The 17,237-nt window shown below is 41.1% G+C and overlaps 1 protein-coding gene across 1 annotated transcript in view; it reads right to left on the minus strand.

Moving 5' to 3' along the window:
* The window catches only part of LOC126355870 (solute carrier family 22 member 7-like), a 160,689-nt gene extending 151,922 nt beyond the window's left edge, over positions 1-8,767 (minus strand). The window contains exon 1 of the mRNA XM_050006370.1: positions 8,661-8,767. Coding sequence (XP_049862327.1) covers positions 8,661-8,702 — 42 coding nt within the window. The 5' untranslated portion in view covers positions 8,703-8,767. The remainder of the gene's footprint in view (positions 1-8,660) is intronic.
* Between the last annotated feature and the right edge of the window lie 8,470 nt (positions 8,768-17,237).

The raw sequence follows: 17,237 nt of genomic DNA on the forward strand, positions 1-17,237 counted from the left end.
TCATCTTTGTGCCGACATTTTAGTGCAGTGTTTACAGTGTGTGTTCAGTGTTGTGTGTCTTTTGGGAAGTGCTGCGAACGGCCATCATACTGTCGCTGGGTGTGATTATTTTATCTCTTGCGAACAGACTGTCGCCATGTTTCTTTTTTTAATTGTGTGTCTACCATGTTACTTGTCTGATTCCTGTGTATTTTATTAACATTGCCAACCCCTTTGCTTTCTGTCTTAACTTTCCACAATTTTTCGCCATTTTACACTTTAAGGCGCCGTTTTATCGCCTGTTTTTCTTGTTTCTTTTCTTCGTACATTTTTAAAAAAGTCTGTAGGCTGTAGAGCAGCGTACTAAGCTGCAGCCAGCCCGCCCGCTTCGGGGAGAATTGACTTTCAATAATGGAAAAGAAAAGAGCTCCGCCAGTCAGTCTAACCGTTATCCTTCGTCTATCGACATCTCGCTTCAGACAACGTATTTACGTTACTTTGTTCCGTGTATGAGCGGATGTGGTAGATTCGTGTGGTTTTTTGTGACTCCGTTGTTTCTTGCTGGTTGTTACTAAGGCCTCGCTCGGTTGTCTTTCGTTGTTTGTGTCCGTCCCCTCCCGTTTGTGTTGTTCACGGGCTGCTCGGTGCTTCCCGCAGCGCTTTCCCTCACAGCAACCCCAGGACCGTTCCTGTCGCGGTTACAACATTTAGTCCCACCAACAGTTTTATTTGTTAAAACAGCTGTCAGTTTGGGCAATGCCTTTCTTCCCACATGATACTTTTTTATAAAACACATTGCTCCAATAGCGTCTCAAGGACAGAATCCATGTTACTAAAATCAAAGCACAAGGACACAGAACGTTTGACTTATAGAACTTTACAGCTGGGCCATTTACCCAGACTAGTGACCTCACGATATTTGTTGTAGTACGTCTTCCGCTTCGACTAGCGAAGTGCCTATCCCTCCCTCAGATACACAGAAACCATTAAGAACGGGCTCAGTCATCATTGTCTGTGCCGAGGTTCATCTTTGCCCACGTTGTGAGCTTCCAACTGTGCACATATATCATTCCACATGTTCCCAGGCCGACACTGCACAGATAAATCACAGTATGGTGTATCTTTACCTCTCTTAGTGTGGAACTGTTATTTTTCTCTGCGTTTCTTCATTACGTGATCATTGTAGCTACTCTGTTTGGTTAATGGTGCTAAATCAACCAGCCTAGGAAGGAGACAATACGGCAGTGGTTATACCATAGCGATTGCGCTACGTTACATGTGAACAGGAATTAGGGGACGAATATTGGGCTTGAATAGCATGAGAATTTATTATGGTATGTCTAATTGAAGAAACTTGCTGAACGCATGAGTGAAAGTTCATACAGTAACTTCCGTGGGTGTTAGTCGGATAATGCACAATTCCGTTCATAATGATAGCTCCAAAAAACGCGATAGTGATAGGATGCACCGACGGTGTGTTATTTGACAGACAATATGCATTCCACAATGTTTAGGTCCCGAAATCGTGTTCCACGTTCCCACCAAATACGAATCCATCGAGAATCACTCTCCAGGCTAAATCGGGACTCAGCTATGAAAACAATACTGGCCCACTGTTCGACCGCCCAAGAGCCATGTTGATGGCTCCACCCTAGACGATCCCTTCTGTGAAGACGCGTCATACTGCAGGTGTCCGACAATAATTGCCACTTTGCCCAAGCCTTCTGCTCACCGTTTACCTCGATACAACAATTCCAGTGGATGCTGCGAGATCACATGCCAGTTACAGTGCAGTACTAAAGCGGTACTGTCGTCTTCTACATCTACATCTACATCTATAGCTACATTTATACTCCGCAAGCCACCCAACGGTGTGTGGCGGAGGGCACTTTACGTACCACTGTCATTACCTCCCTTTCCTGTTCCAGTCGCGTATGGTTCGCGAGAAGAACGATTGCCGGAAAGCCTCCGTGAGCGCTCAAATCTCTCTAATTTTACATTCGTAATCTCCTCGGGAGGTATAAGTAGAGGGAAGCAATATATTCGATACCTCATCCGGAAACTTACCCTCTCGAAACCTGGACAGCAAGCTACACCGCCATGCAGAGCGCCTCTCTTGCAGTCTGCCTCTTGAGTTTGCTAAACATCTCCGTCACGCTATCACGCTTACCAAATAACCCTGTGACGAAACGCGCCGCTGTTCTTTGGATCTTCTCTATCTCCTCTGTAAGCCCGACCTAGTACAGATCCCACACTGATGAGCAATACTGAAGTATAGATCGAACTAGTGTCTTGTAAGCCACCTCCTTTGTTGATGGACTACATTTTCTGAGGACTCTCCCAATGAATCTCAACCTGGCACCCACCTTACCAGCAATTAATTTTATATGATCATTGCACTTCAAAACGTTGCGTACGCATACTCCCAGATATTTCACAGTAGTAACTGCTACCAGTGTTTGTTCCGCTATCATATAATAATACAATAAAGGATCGTTCTTTCTATGTATTCGCAATACATTACATTTATCTATGTTAAGGGTCAGTTGCCACTCCATGCACCAAGTGCCTATCTGCTGCAGATCTTGCTCTTTTGGCTGCAATTTTCTAATGCTGCAACTTCTCTGTACACTACAAAAGCCGCATGGAACTTCCGACACGATCTAATGGTCATTTATATATGTTGTGAAAAGCGATGGTCCCATAACATTCCCCTGTGGCACGCCAGAGGTTATTTTAACGTCTGTAGACGTCTCTCCATTGAGAACAACATGCTGTGTTCTACTTGATAAAAAGTCTTCAATCCAGCCACACAGCTGGTCTGATAATCCGTAGGCTCTTACTTTGTTTATCAGGCGACAGTGCGGAACTGTATAGAACGCCTTCCGGAAGTCAAGGAAAACAGCATCTACCTGGGAGCCTGTATCTAATATTTTCTGGTCTCATGAACAAATAAAGCGAGTTCTAAAATTCTACAACAGATCGATGTCAGAGATGTAGGCCTATAGCCAAATGACAGTCCTCTTCTGAAGTCACGCGTGGGTGTCCCTGCACTGGTCTTCGGAACACAGTTCCGGTCTGTATAAACTGTCGCCACAGCCGAGAAACAACACAACGGTTCACACTGAGCCCTCGGGACACATCAGTTTGCGACCGTCCTGCCTCCGTTCTTTCTGTGTTTCTCCACCGCAGAGAGTCTGGTAGGCATCTCCTCTGCGCCATACTGCACAGTCTGTGACTGTGTACACAGCGACTGTGGATGTGGGACTAGCCGGCGAACACTGCCTCGTTTCACAAGTGCCCTGATGTCGTCACTGGCACTGTAAGAAAATGAAGCCCCTACAGCCGTCCTTATGATCTTATTTATTGTGTGGCTACCAGTTTCGGCGCACCAGTGCGCCACCTTCAGAGCTTAGTTGATGCCGAAGCGGTTATCAGCGTCAACTAAGTTCTGAAGGTGGCGCACTGGTGCGCCGAAACTGGTAGCCACACAATAAATAAGTTCATAAAGACGGCTGTAGGGGCTTCATTTCCTTACAATAGTGAACGGCCATGGAGACCAAGACCTCCAGTTAAAAGGGCGGACGTAGAAAAACCCATCGATGACATGGTTGTCCATTGACCAGGATGCCGTCTTCTGTGCAGAACGAGATCGTACGGATATCTGGTTGACACTTTGTATGATTATATTGAGAAATAGACGCGAGAGGGCGAATAACGATTTGTCGTTTTAATTTTGGACACAAGTGTAAATTAAAAATATCTACCACAAGGATCGCTCCTTGCTCCATGTCTCTTCTGCTTATACGAAGCAGACATCCAAAAAACAAAACCAAGGAAGTTAGGTTACGCCGACGACTGGGTACTTGCAACAAGGTGTAGTTGGGTGAAGGGATATTTCGTTCCTCTATTACCAGTAACGGGCAAATCTGTATCACATGGTGGGAAACAATGTCCTTAACGAGTAATTTATGCTCTACAGCAGTGAAATATTTACGAATTATCAGATTTCGGAAGCAAACGTGCCCTAATATCTCGAATCTCTCTTACAAAATCAGCAATATTTAAGTTTTGAATGCTGTCCTTTGTCTAATACAATATCGAAACACTTTTGAAACATTCTGTCAAAATGCTGGAAACGTTCCGAATACATGTTCGATTCTTTCATTTCGTCAATGTGCCCTGTTTCGTTCATTGATAAGGTTTAAGTAGGCTGTTTAGGTTTTTATGTTAGTAACGTCACGTAGCGCTCTCTATGAAAATCACTGGCTGTGCTGTGTGCAGTCTGTGGTTGGTTGGCATTGTTGTAAAATTCGCTATTGTAGTGTTGGGCAGTTGGATGTGAACGGCGGGTAGCGCTACGCAGTTGGAGGTGAGCCGCCAGCAGGTGGCAGAGTTTTGAGAGCAGACGATCTGGACGTGTATTCGCCAGAAAGAGTAAATCTGTAATACTGGAAATCATGAACTTTTGAGCATTATTAAGGTAAATACATTTTTTGTTCTCTATCAAAATCTTTCACTTGCTAACTATGACTATCAATAGTTAGTGCCTTCAGTAGTTAGAATCTTTTATTTAGCTGTTAGTATTGGCGCTCGCTCTATTGCAGTAGTTCGAATAGAAGATTTTTGTGAGGTAAATGATTCATGAAAGGTATAGGTTATTATTAGTCAGGGACATTCTTTTGTAGGGATTTTTGAAAGTCAGATTGCGTTGCGCTAAAAATAGTGTGTGACAGTTTAGTGTTGATCAGAATAAGTAAAGAGAGAAGTGTCTGAGTACGTTCAGTTTTGCTCAGCTGTTTGAAAATCTAATAACGTAAGAGGTTAATCAGCACAGTAATTCAGTAATTTTTCGAAGGTAATGTTTCAGATTCAACAATCAGGAGAAAAATCTAACGGAGACTTAATTGTACTGTGAAAGAACTTTCCCAAATGGTGACTCCAACGGAATTCCATCAAAGCTCAACGCACAATTTGAAAACACTACACCTGCAGTACAATACCTAAGTATCTTGGGGTAACCGCAGATAGACTCCTCTCTTTTAGAGACCATCTATCAAAAACAAACGAAAAACTGGAAACACTAAATAACTTCATCCAAAAGATGTGTATTACAATCTGGGGAGCATCGGCATCCAACCTACGTTTCTCTGCTCAGAGGCCAGTTTTCTCAAGTGCAGATTTTGCTGCACCAGTTTGTCCATATGCACAAAAAACAGACGTTTTGGTAAACAACAGCATGATGAAGATTTCTGGTGTCATCAAGTCAACACCTACAGAATGGCCACAAGCATTAAGCCACACTGCAACTCGTCAACTACGACGCATAAATGCTCTCAGGAACGAGTCAAAAGAACGTCGGCGACAATAAAAATCGACCAATACATCAAGATACTGATGACGCAAACCACAACTGAATTTTCTGTAGAGTATTACCTACAAAAATAGAAAAGGTCGCTGTGAAATATGAGTTTCACCTTACCAAAGCATGGACGCAGGAATGGAATAGAGAACAAAAAATACTATCATTCAAGAACAACAGTAATTTGACTTGCCATGCTGAACATGGTCAATCCTAAACGGAGTTAGAACTCAACGTGGGAGATGTTTATATTCTTTTACGGAAATTGCGTAAGCAGCCATCCCTTCTTCTGACTACGGAGAACCACAGACCATCAGACTCATCACAGAAGAATGCCCCACAAGATCACACGATGGCCGACGAGAAGACTTCGTGCTGCCGACTCTAAAGTGGACAGTTTACATAAATGCTCTAGATGTTTGTCTCTAATGTTTTAGGTTTATACTAGGATATTGTAGGCTGTATATTCTGTGTACTTATTTATTTTTTCAATTTGTCAAAAGCAATACGATAAATAATTAATGTCACAGAAAGTTATTCAGTTTCTCTCAAATTTTTACGTGTAGCTAGGGTGATAATCTTGCGAGAAAAATCGGAAACGGGCTTGCTGTCACCGTCACAGATCTCGCGTTGCTATGATGAGAAAAAGAGGAGAGAGATACGGGTGCTTAGGGAAGCATACAGACAGTCATTTCTCCCTCGCTCAACACGCATGTCAAAGAGGACTGGAAACTGTTAACCCATTAGCGCCGGAATTAATTTTTTCGTTTTTTTTTTTTTAAATGCGTTATTATGTCTGTGAAAGGCATAAATTACACAACAGTGTTGTTTTGACGAAAGTCATTACCGCCATTAGCGAGATATTTGATGTTGCCATATGGCTTTCACCAGGTGGTTTCACTACCTAAATTTATATGGATTACAACTTCAACTATAATAAGTAGGTTATTGAAATTTCTTATTACACATACAAGTTTTGTGCAAATTTATTATTCAGTCTTCGTCATACAATTGATACTTTATAACACAGTACAATTAATAATCAAAAATCAAACCTTGAACTCAGCATTATTTTACATGAAATGGAATAAAACAGTCAATACACAATCCGACATTACACTTCAAACACATTGTTCTCACAATAGATTTACACTCCTCGTGTGCACACCATTTATTCTTCTTTCCTTCTGTGCGCTGGACGAGGTGGTCAGTCTTATCAAACCTAACTGAATCTGATATGCAGCTGTCAGAACATGCCCTTGATGCAGATCGTCTCCAGGCTCCTTTTGGTAAAGCTTGGTGTCTTCGCAAGTACACTGTTGCTACTTCTCTCTTGAAATGAAGCTGAGAAATAGTTTGGTTTCTTGCTGTATTATACAAAATCCAACTCTTTTGTATGGCGACATCTAACATCCATGTAAAGAGACACCAGTACCATTTCTTGCTTCTTATTCAATGCGATAGCATGCTAGATTCTGATCCACCTGATCAGTACCTCCCATATATGTATTATATTTGTCTACCAGTTTTGGTCTGGGAGTCACCACATTTCGCTTTTTTAGTTGCGAGAATCTCTTGACTTGGCCTACTTCTTGTGCACCACATGAAGAAGAGATCATTGCAACTGAGTTGTCCAGCCACTGCACATACAATAATCCATCATTCTTCTCTATTCGCATCTGGGGGCTCAACAAACACATCACCTTCAATATCATCATTATAAGGAATCTCTAGCGCCTCAGCAAGCGAGAAACCCTTTTGCCTGGTACAAGCGCCTAGCGTTGCCATATGGCAACACCGTCGTTCAAACGGCGTAAATGAACGTAATTTATTTCACTGCAAGCAATAACCTCCAAAGAATATATATTTGAGTATTTAAAGCACAACCATACTAAAAAACCAAATTATATATCGTAAGTTACTGTGTAAAACATACTTACTCGGACTTATACTCCATTTTTCTTCGTCATTCAGCAAAAAACGACTTCCAACACTGCTTACGCCACAGAATTTAAATGTATTGTTAAAACTGTTGCATTGTAGTGATCTTTACAGTCTCACGGAACGGAATCCAATGCTGCTAACACTCTCGCTTCGTTGATGTCTTGGAATCAACGATTTTAAAAAAGTGTTACAAATATTGCCATATGGCAACGCACGGCACTAATGGGATGTTGCTACGAAGTACTTTTCGCCGCAAGCTGTTAGTAGCTTGCAGGCTATGGAGGCTGAGGAATATAAATATACTTATGGAAATATGCGGTAAACTAAAAACTGGGTTTAAGAAAGTTTGGAATCAAAGTTGTTCGTCTCGACGGGGGACATCCACTGACACCACACTCGATCCCCCTGCCCCTGGGTGGAAGGGGGGAGAGGGGGGGAGGGGGTCAAGTTTGAAATAGTGAAAAGGAACCCCAGTTTCTGTTCCGGATTCTTCAGGAAAAATACGTAACTTTTGCATAAAAAATTTTTTGAGTCCGTTATAGATAGTGCTGTAATCGACAAAAATGGATTTGCATTAAAAACTGTTTAAATATCCATCAGATCAGGATCCCAGGAGGTGGAAAGTGTGTTATGCTAAAACCTTCAATAAGAAACCGGTTTTATAGCAAAAAAAAGACTTGATTCTCCGAAACACAATTACTTGGTCCACATTTTTGGTGTAATTTCTTTCACATATGATGCTCGACTTGCTTTAGTTAAAGCGGATTATTCTCTTACCAATGACGGCTGTTATGCCTATTCATTTGGCGATTTGATTCACCAGAGGAAAGTATCTGTGAAGTGAAATCTACATAGGCTGTTAGTTGTTGTCGTATTCAACTGTAAACGTTCAAGCGATTCTGAAAGTCGTCCCGCTGTAGTTGTTATGTTCTTATGCAACGATAAGTGATGCCAATCGAATTTGTGCACACGCAACATATGCAGAACACTTATTTGCGAAATTTCTGAATATAGTGCGATTTGTCCAGAAGTAAAGTACTTTTGCCTAAAAAATCCGGTTTCACGTTAAATATTTGAAAATAATTGCATTTATAACGACCGGGGACTATAATCTGATGTGTATTTCTTGAGATGATACCACTTTTCAACAGCTTTTTACCCATTTTGACTTTTGTCGATTACAGCGCCATCTGTCACGTCACACCCTTGGAGGTGGGGCACGAGGGTCGAGTTTGGTGTCATTGGATGCCACTCTTCGAAACGAACAGCTTGCATTAGAAAATTTTTCTTTTTAATCCTGACCGTGTGCAAATATGTAAACACGTAATGGAGGAAGCGTTTGATGTATTGTACGTGGGTAAAAGTTCCACAGTACCTCTAATGTTTGCAGTTCGCCGTTGTCGATGTCTTTCCCCATCCCTGCAAAGAGACTTCTGTTCAACGGAGTCGCACACCCACTGACTGCGACGGCTTGTGAAGTAGGAGATTGAAGTTACGCGCCACTGAACAGCTGTGTTACGCCTTATCTGCTGACGTCACCTAGAGTAGGAAAATAACGTAACTGATAAAATGCGTATTTAACGGGTATAACCGTCACGAGTGGACGTGTAATTAACTATCTGGCAAGTCAACGGGATAATTTATGGCTCTAAGCACTATGATACTTAACTTCTGAGGTCATCAGTCCCCTAGACTTAGAACTACATAAACCCAACTAACCTAAGGACATCAAACACAGCCATGCCCGAGGCAGGATTCGAACCTGCGACCGTAGCAGCAGCGCGGTTCCAGACTGAAGCTCGTAGAATCGCTCGGCCACAGCGGCCGGCGGAGGATTTATGGTCATATGTGTTTTCTTTTAGAAGTTCCGTACGCTATAACCACAGATGGCTATGAGCGTAACATTTTGCGAAAAGAGTGTTGCGAATCGCCTAAAAACTGCACTCGGGCATACCACTGTACGAGCCGACGGTCGCCTTAGTCTACCACGTGGATTCGACGAGGGTCTCGCTCATCCGCCAGTCTCGTTAGGTAGTGTCCTGCGAGATACTCTACACGGCATATTGTCGTCCACATATCTTACAGCGTTTTCTGGGGACAGAAAGTCCATAAATGTCAGCATATAGTCTCCAAGTAGCCGAACATAACAGTTTCCAGTCAATGATAGGTTCAGTTCGACCAGAGGACCCACTCCATCCCACGTAAACACAGCCCACACCATTACGGAGCTACCACCAGCCTGCACAGTGCGTTCTCGACAACTTGGGTCCATGGCTTCGTAGGGTGTACGGAACATTCGAACCGTGCCATCCGCTCTTACCGACTGAAATTGGAACTCATCTGACCAGGCCACGGTTTACAGTCGTCTGGGGTCCAACTGATATGGTCACGAGCCCAGGAGAGGCGCTGCAGTCGATGTTGTGCGGTCGTCCGTTGCCATGGGCCAACAACGAAATATTTCGCCGCACTGTACTAAGCGATACGTTCTCGTTATGTCCCATATTGGTGCTTGCGGTTATTTCACGCCTGTCTGTTGGCACTTACAACTCTACATAAACGCAGCTTCTGCTGGTCGTTAACTGAAGGCCGCCGGCCTCTACGTTGACAGTGGTGAGAGGTAATGACTGAGATTTGCTGCTCTCGGTTCACTCTTGACTCTGTGGATCTCGGAAAACTGAATTCTCTAACGATTTCCGAAATGGATCGTCTGATGCTTCCATTCCAGTGCAAAGTCTGCTAATTCCCATCTTGCGGCCATACGTCGGACTCCTTTTCACGTGAATCATCCGAATACAAATGACAGCTCCACCAAAGCACTGCCATTTTCTACTTTGCCAACCACCATATATGCATATAACTGTCCCATGACTTCAGTCACCTCTGCATTTGTACATTTATAAGCTGAAAAAGTGAATTACACGATTTCACCCGCAAGTCAATGACAAACTCAATAAAAGTAGTTTTGCAGCAGATTTTTTGAAGATATATCGTTGAGACAGAGATTTTACATATCTAAGTAATTTTTTTATACAGTTTTCTTCCTCCATGATATACATTTGATAGGCACAGCGTGGTGTTGGAAAGACAAGCAAAAAATGTCACTGTTTGGCCTGCTACTGTAATCGCGAATAGTTCTATTTTGAAGAATAATGTTTCTTTACCGCAGCATAAATTTTCAACATGCATAACTACTTCCAATATATCACCTCAGGAGAAGGTTTGAATTCTTAAAAAAAAAGGTTTACATGGTTTTCTGCTGCCTGCTTGTTCAATTATTCTTACAGTTGCCTTTTTTCTTGATAGCAGTTTTGGTCTGGTGTGCGTCCCCTAGAATATGATCCCTTACATCTGTAATGAATGTACACGATCAAAATATACAGACCTAACTGTTTGAGCATTTGTGTTGTAGCAAAAAATTCTTCCTAACAGCCCGTTTCTGCTGATGGCACTGATGTAATGCATTGTGGAATTGACCTGTGTAAAGCAAATGCCTTTACAGTATGAAGTAACTGTTAATACACTAATGAAAAGGAGGAGTTCTCAAAACACCGTTGTTTATATATAAAGCATAATCCAAATCAGAAACCATAGTGATCTTCAAACAACAAATTTTTGTAAAAAGTTTTAGCGAATTCTTAAAAGACTCCATTCTATTAACATGTAAAACTGGTTTATATAATCAATTTATGACATAATCTAGTAACTTCCATAACTATGGTGCGTATATGAATACATAAAAGTCATGTGGGTAATTCATCAAGCCAAGCTAAAGCTTTCTGGGCACAAAAACGTACAGTAAGAGTTATACGTGGTGTGAACTCAAGAACATCCTACAGAAGCCTGTTTAGGGAACCAGGGATACTAACTACTGCTTCCCAATATATTTACTCTTTAATGAAATTTCCCCCCCATGAACCATGGACCTTGCCGTTGGTGGGGAGGCTTGCGTGCCTCAGCGATAGAGATGGCCGTACCGTAGGTGCAACCACAACGGAGGGGTATCTGTTGAGAGGCCAGACAAACGTGTGGTTCCTGAGGAGGGGCAGCAGCCTTTTCAGTAGTTGCAGGGGCAACAGTCTGGATGATTGTCTGATCTGGCCTTGCAACGTTAACCAAAACGGCCTTGCTGTGCTGGTACTACGAACGGCTGAAAGCAAGAGGAAGCTACAGCCGTAATTTTTCCCGAGGACATGCAGCTTTACTGTATGATTAAATGATGATGGCATCCTCTTGGGTAAAATATTCCGGAGGTAAAATAGTCCCCCATTCGGATCTCCGGGCGGGGACTACTCAGGAGGATGTCGTTATCAGGAGAAAGAAAACTGGCGTTCTATGGATCGGAGCGTGGAATGTCAGATCCCTTAATCGGGCAGGTAGGTTAGAAAATTTAAAAAGGGAAATGGATAGGTTAAAGTTAAATATAGTGGGAATTAGTGAAGTTCGGTGGCAGGAGGAACAAGACTTTTGGTCAGGTGACTACAGGGTTATAAACACAAAATCAAATAGGGGTAATGCAGGAGTAGGTTTAATAATGAATAGGAAAATAGGAATGCGGGTAAGCTACTACAAACAGCATAGTGAACGCATTATTGTGGCCAAGATAGATACGAAGCCCACACCTACTACAGTAGTACAAGTTTATATGCCAACTAGCTCTGCAGATGATGAAGAAATTGAAGAAATGTACGATGAAATAAAAGAAATTATTCAGATAGTGAAGGGAGACGAAAATTTAATAGTAATGGGTGACTGGAATTCGAGTGCAGGAAAGGGAGAGAAGGAAACATAGTAGGCGAATATGGATTGGGGCTAAGAAATGAAAGAGGAAGCCGCCTAGTAGAATTTTGCACAGAGCACAACTTAATCATAGCTAACACTTGGTTTAAGAATCATGAAAGAAGGTTGTATACGTGGAAGAACCCTGGAGATACTAAAAGGTATCAGATAGATTACATAATGGTAAGACAGAGATTTAGGAACCAGGTTTTAAGTTGTAAGACATTTCCAGGGGCAGATGTGGACTCTGACCACAATCTATTGGTTATGACCTGTAGATTAAAACTGAAGAAACTGCAAAAATGTGGGAAATTAAGGAGATGGGACCTGGATAAACTGAAAGAACCAGAGGTTGTACAGAGTTTCAGAGAGAGCATAAGGGAACAATTGACAGGAATAGGGGAAAGAAATACAGCAGAAGAAGAATGGGTAGCTCTGAGGGATGTAGTAGTGAAGGCAGCAGAGGATAAAGTAGGTACAAAGACGAGGGCTGCTAGAAATCCTTGGGTAACAGAAGAAATGTTGAATTTAATTGATGAAAGGAGAAAATATAAAAATGCAGTAAATGAAGCAGGCAAAAAGGAATACAAACGTCTCAAAAATGAGATCGACAGGAAGTGCAAAATGGCTAAACAGGGATGGCTAGAGGACAAATGTAAGGATGTAGAGGCTTATCTCACTAGGGGTAAGATAGATACAGCCTACAGGAAAATTAAAGAGACCTTTGGAGAGAAGAGAACCACCTGTATGAATATCAAGAGCTCAGATGGCAGCCCAGTTCTAAGCAAAGAAGGGAAGGCAGAAAGGTGGAAGGAGTATATAGAAGGTTTATACAAGGGCGATGTACTTGAGGACAATATTATGGAAATAGAAGAGGATGTAGATGAAGACGAAATGGGAGATACGATACTGCGTGAAGAGTTTGACAGAGCACTGAAAGACCTGAGTCGAAACAAGGCCCCCGGAGTAGACAACATTCCATTAGAACTACTGACAGCCTTGGGAGAGCCAGTCATGACAAAACTCTACCAGCTGGTGAGCAAGATGTATGAGACAGGCGAAATACCCTCAGACTTCAAGAAGAATATAATAATTCCAATCCCAAAGAAAGCAGGTGCTGACAGATGTGAAAATTACCGAACTATCAGTTTAATAAGCCACGGCTTCAAAATACTAACGCGAATTCTTTACAGACGAATGGAAAAACTGGTAGATGCAGACCTCGGGGAGGATCAGTTTGGATTCCGTCGAAATGTTGGAATACGTGAGGCAATACTGACCTTACGACTTATCTTAGAAGAAAGATTAAGAAAAGGCAAACCTACGTTTCTAGCATTTGTAGACTTAGAGAAAGCTTTTGACAATGTTGACTGGAATACTCTTTTTCAAATTCTAAAGGTGGCAGGGGTAAAATACAGGGAGCGAAAGGCTATTTATAATTTGTACAGAAACCAGATGGCAGTAATAAGAGTCGAGGGCCATGAAAGGGAAGCAGTGGTTGGGAAAGGAGTGAGACAGGGTTGTAGCCTCTCCCTGATGTTATTCAATCTGTATATTGAGCAAGCAGTAAAGGAAACAAAAGAAAAATTTGGAGTAGGTATTAAAATCCATGGAGACGAAGTAAAAACTTTGAGGTTCGCCGATGACATTGTAATTCTGTCAGAGACGGCAAAGGACTTGGAAGAGCAGTTGAACGGAATGGACAGTGTCTTGAAAGGAGGATATAAGATGAACATTAACAAAAGCAAAACGAGGATAATGGAATGTAGTCAAATTAAATCGGGTGATGCTGAGGGAATTAGATTAGGAAATGAGACACTTAAAGTAGTAAAGGAGTTTTGCTATTTAGGAAGTAAAATAACTGATGATGGTCGAAGTAGAGAGGATATAAAATGTAGACTGGCAATGGCAAGGAAAGCGTTTCTCAAGAAGAGAAATTTGTTAACATCGAATATAGATTTATGTATCAGGAAGTCGTTTCTGAAAGTATTTGTTTAGAGTGTAGCCATGTATGGAAGTGAAACATGGACGATAACTAGTTTGGACAAGAAGAGAATAGAAGCTTTCGAAATGTGGTGCTACAGAAGAATACTGAAGATAAGGTGGATAGATCACGTAACTAATGAGGAGGTATTGAATAGGATTAGGGAGAAGAGAAGTTTGTGGCACAACTTGACTAGAAGAAGGGATCGGTTGGTAGGACATGTTTTGAGGCATCAAGGGATCACAAATTTAGCATTGGAGGGCAGCGTGGAGGGTAAAAATCGTAGAGGGAGACCGAGAGATGAGTACACTAAACAGATTCAGAAGGATGTAGGTTGCAGTAGGTACTGGGAGATGAAGCAGCTTGCACAGGATAGAGTAGCATGGAGAGCTGCATCAAACCAGTCTCAGGACTGAAGACAACAACAACAATGAAATTTGTCATTAAAAATATATCACTTTTTCAAACCAACAGCTCTATTCATGGAATCAATACTAGAAATAAGAATAATCTTCACAAGGATTTAAAGTCACTTAGTCTTGTACAAAAAGGTATGAATTATTCAGGAACACTCATTTTCAATAACTTGCCAGCAGCCGTAAAAAGCTTAACAACCAATGAAATTCAGTTTAAGAGAAGCCTAAAGGATTTATTGGTGGCCAACTCCTTCTACTCCATTGATGAATTTCTTAGTAGTGTGTATATATATATAAGCACAATATAACTTCTGCACAGTTTCAGTACAGTGATGTGTTCTTTGTAAATAAGTATTATAGTAGTTGTATTACACGTTTATTACCTTGTAAATAAACAAAAAAACTTTTTTATTTTAAATTCAGTGCATTAGTATTTGTAAAATGATTCTTTCATATAGTGTTCATTAAAAAATAACGATCATTCCACTTGGGACCTGTGGAATGGTACAATAGCTTCATTGTTTCAGATGTAAATATTTGTCATGTATTGTTGTTTTTCTGGCATGTTCTACATACTGGAGGACCTCCTCATTATGGATCAATTGGAATGAAAGTAAATCTAATATAAACAGTCAGTGATGTGTAACCAATTGTCCATCACAGTGGAAGCTGATGGATCAGTATTAACAACAAAGCCATCTGTACTGTGGCAGTAAATACAGGATTCCTTTCTTGATGCAATACAAACATTACTCACGTCGATGCACTGAAGCATATTCCTTCATCTTGACACAGAACCAGCACCCAGCACTACGCTTTGAAATGAAGATGAGCATGAAAAAATTCGAAAACCGGTTTATGGAATGAATAACTGTTTCAAAAAAGTTACTGGTTGCAGATTTCTGAATTTGTAATGTTGTTGTTTATGGGTTTGTATCAATCTTTAACACCTCCTTTCTCAAGGAAACAAGAAAGTATGGCACCAGTAAGACATCATGAAACCTCTGGATTGTAAAAGTAATGAAAACAGCATGTGCATCAAAATGGAACTGGTTTCACATTGTAAGTAGGCTGTTTAAGTTTTTATGTTGGTAACGCCACGTAGCACTCTGTATGAAAATCACTGGCTGTGCTGTGTGCAGTCTGTGGCTGGTTGGCATTGTTGAAATATTCGCTATTGTAGTGTCAGGCAGTTGGATGTGAACAGCACGTAGCGTTGCACAGTTGAAGGTGAGCCACCAGCAGAGGTGGAAGTGGGGAGAGAGATGGCAGAATTTTGAGAGCGGATGATCTGGACGTGTGTCCATCAGAGACAGTAATACTATTAAACAATGTATTTACTTTAATAGTGTTCAACAGTCATAAGGTATTATATATATATATATATATATATATATATATATATATATATATATATATATAATACCTTATCACTTTTGAACACTATTAAAGTAAATACATTGTTTATTCTCTATCAAAATCTTTCATTTGCTAACTATTCCTATCAGTAGTTAGTTCCTTCAGTACTTAGAATCTTTTATTTAGCTGGCAGTAGTGGCGCTCGTTGTATTGCAGTAGTTCGAGTAACGAAGATTTTTGTGAAGTAAGTGATTATGAAAGGTATAGGTTATTGTTAGTCAGGGCCATTCTTTTGTAAGGATTATTGAAAGTCAGATTGCATTGCGCTAAAAATATTGTTATGTCAGTTGTAAGTAGGCTGTTTAGCTTTTTTTATTGGTAACGCCACCTCTGTATGAAAATCACTGACTGTGCTAAGAGCAGTCTGTGGCTAGTTTGCATCGTTGTCTGCCATTGTAGTGTTGGGCAGTTTGCTGTTAACAGCATGTAGCGTTGCGCAGTTGGAGGTGAGCTGCCAGCACTGGTGGATGTGGGGAGAGAGATGGCGGAGTTTTGAAATTTGTAAGACTGGATGTCATGAACTGCTATATACCTTATGACTTTTGAACACTATTGAGGTAAATACATTGTTTGTTCTCTATCAAAATCTTTCATTTGCTAACCATAGTTTTAGTAGTTTGAATCTTTTATTTAGCTGGCAGTAGTGGCCCTCGCTGTATTGCAGTAATTCGAGTAATGAAGATTTTTGTGAGGTAAGTGATTTGTGAAACGTATAGGTTAATGTTAGTCAGGGCCATTCTTTTGTAGGGATTTTTGAAAGTCAGATTGCGTTGCGCTAAAAATAATGTGTGTCAGTTTAATCACAGTCATGTATAATTTTTCTAAGGGAACGTTTCATATGCCGATCCTTAGGCGAGGATACCGCACTGGAATCTGCTGATTTTTTCTTGTAGTTTGTGTGATTAGTGTAGCTTTTGTTTATTGCTAGCGTGTAATTGTACAGAGAATCTCGTTTGTAGTTGCAGTCTTTCATTGTTGTACAGTAAAACAGTTGTGGAATGCATGTATATTTGCACCAAGTATTTCGCAGCAGCGCTTGCAATTAACTAGATATTATTTTCACTGCTATGTTAATGTGTTCTCTTATTTTTGCTCTTCAAATTGTCCTTTTCTGTGTTATCGTGTGAAATATTGTGACAATAATGGCGTGTGAAAAACGTAACACTAGGCTCCAAAGTAAACTGAGAAATAATAGTGACGACGAGCGTAGCGTATCAGCACCACTGCGTAATGAATTAACAGACATTTAAAGTGGTAATTTGGTAACTGTGCATAGGGAAATGGAGCGGGCGGCAAATAATGGTGTAGGCAGTGAAACAATTAGTGAACAGGGAAGCACTATCGATCGATCGGTCGG

Source organism: Schistocerca gregaria, chromosome 3, assembly GCF_023897955.1.
Source record: "Schistocerca gregaria isolate iqSchGreg1 chromosome 3, iqSchGreg1.2, whole genome shotgun sequence".
NCBI classification, from domain to species: domain Eukaryota; kingdom Metazoa; phylum Arthropoda; class Insecta; order Orthoptera; family Acrididae; genus Schistocerca; species Schistocerca gregaria.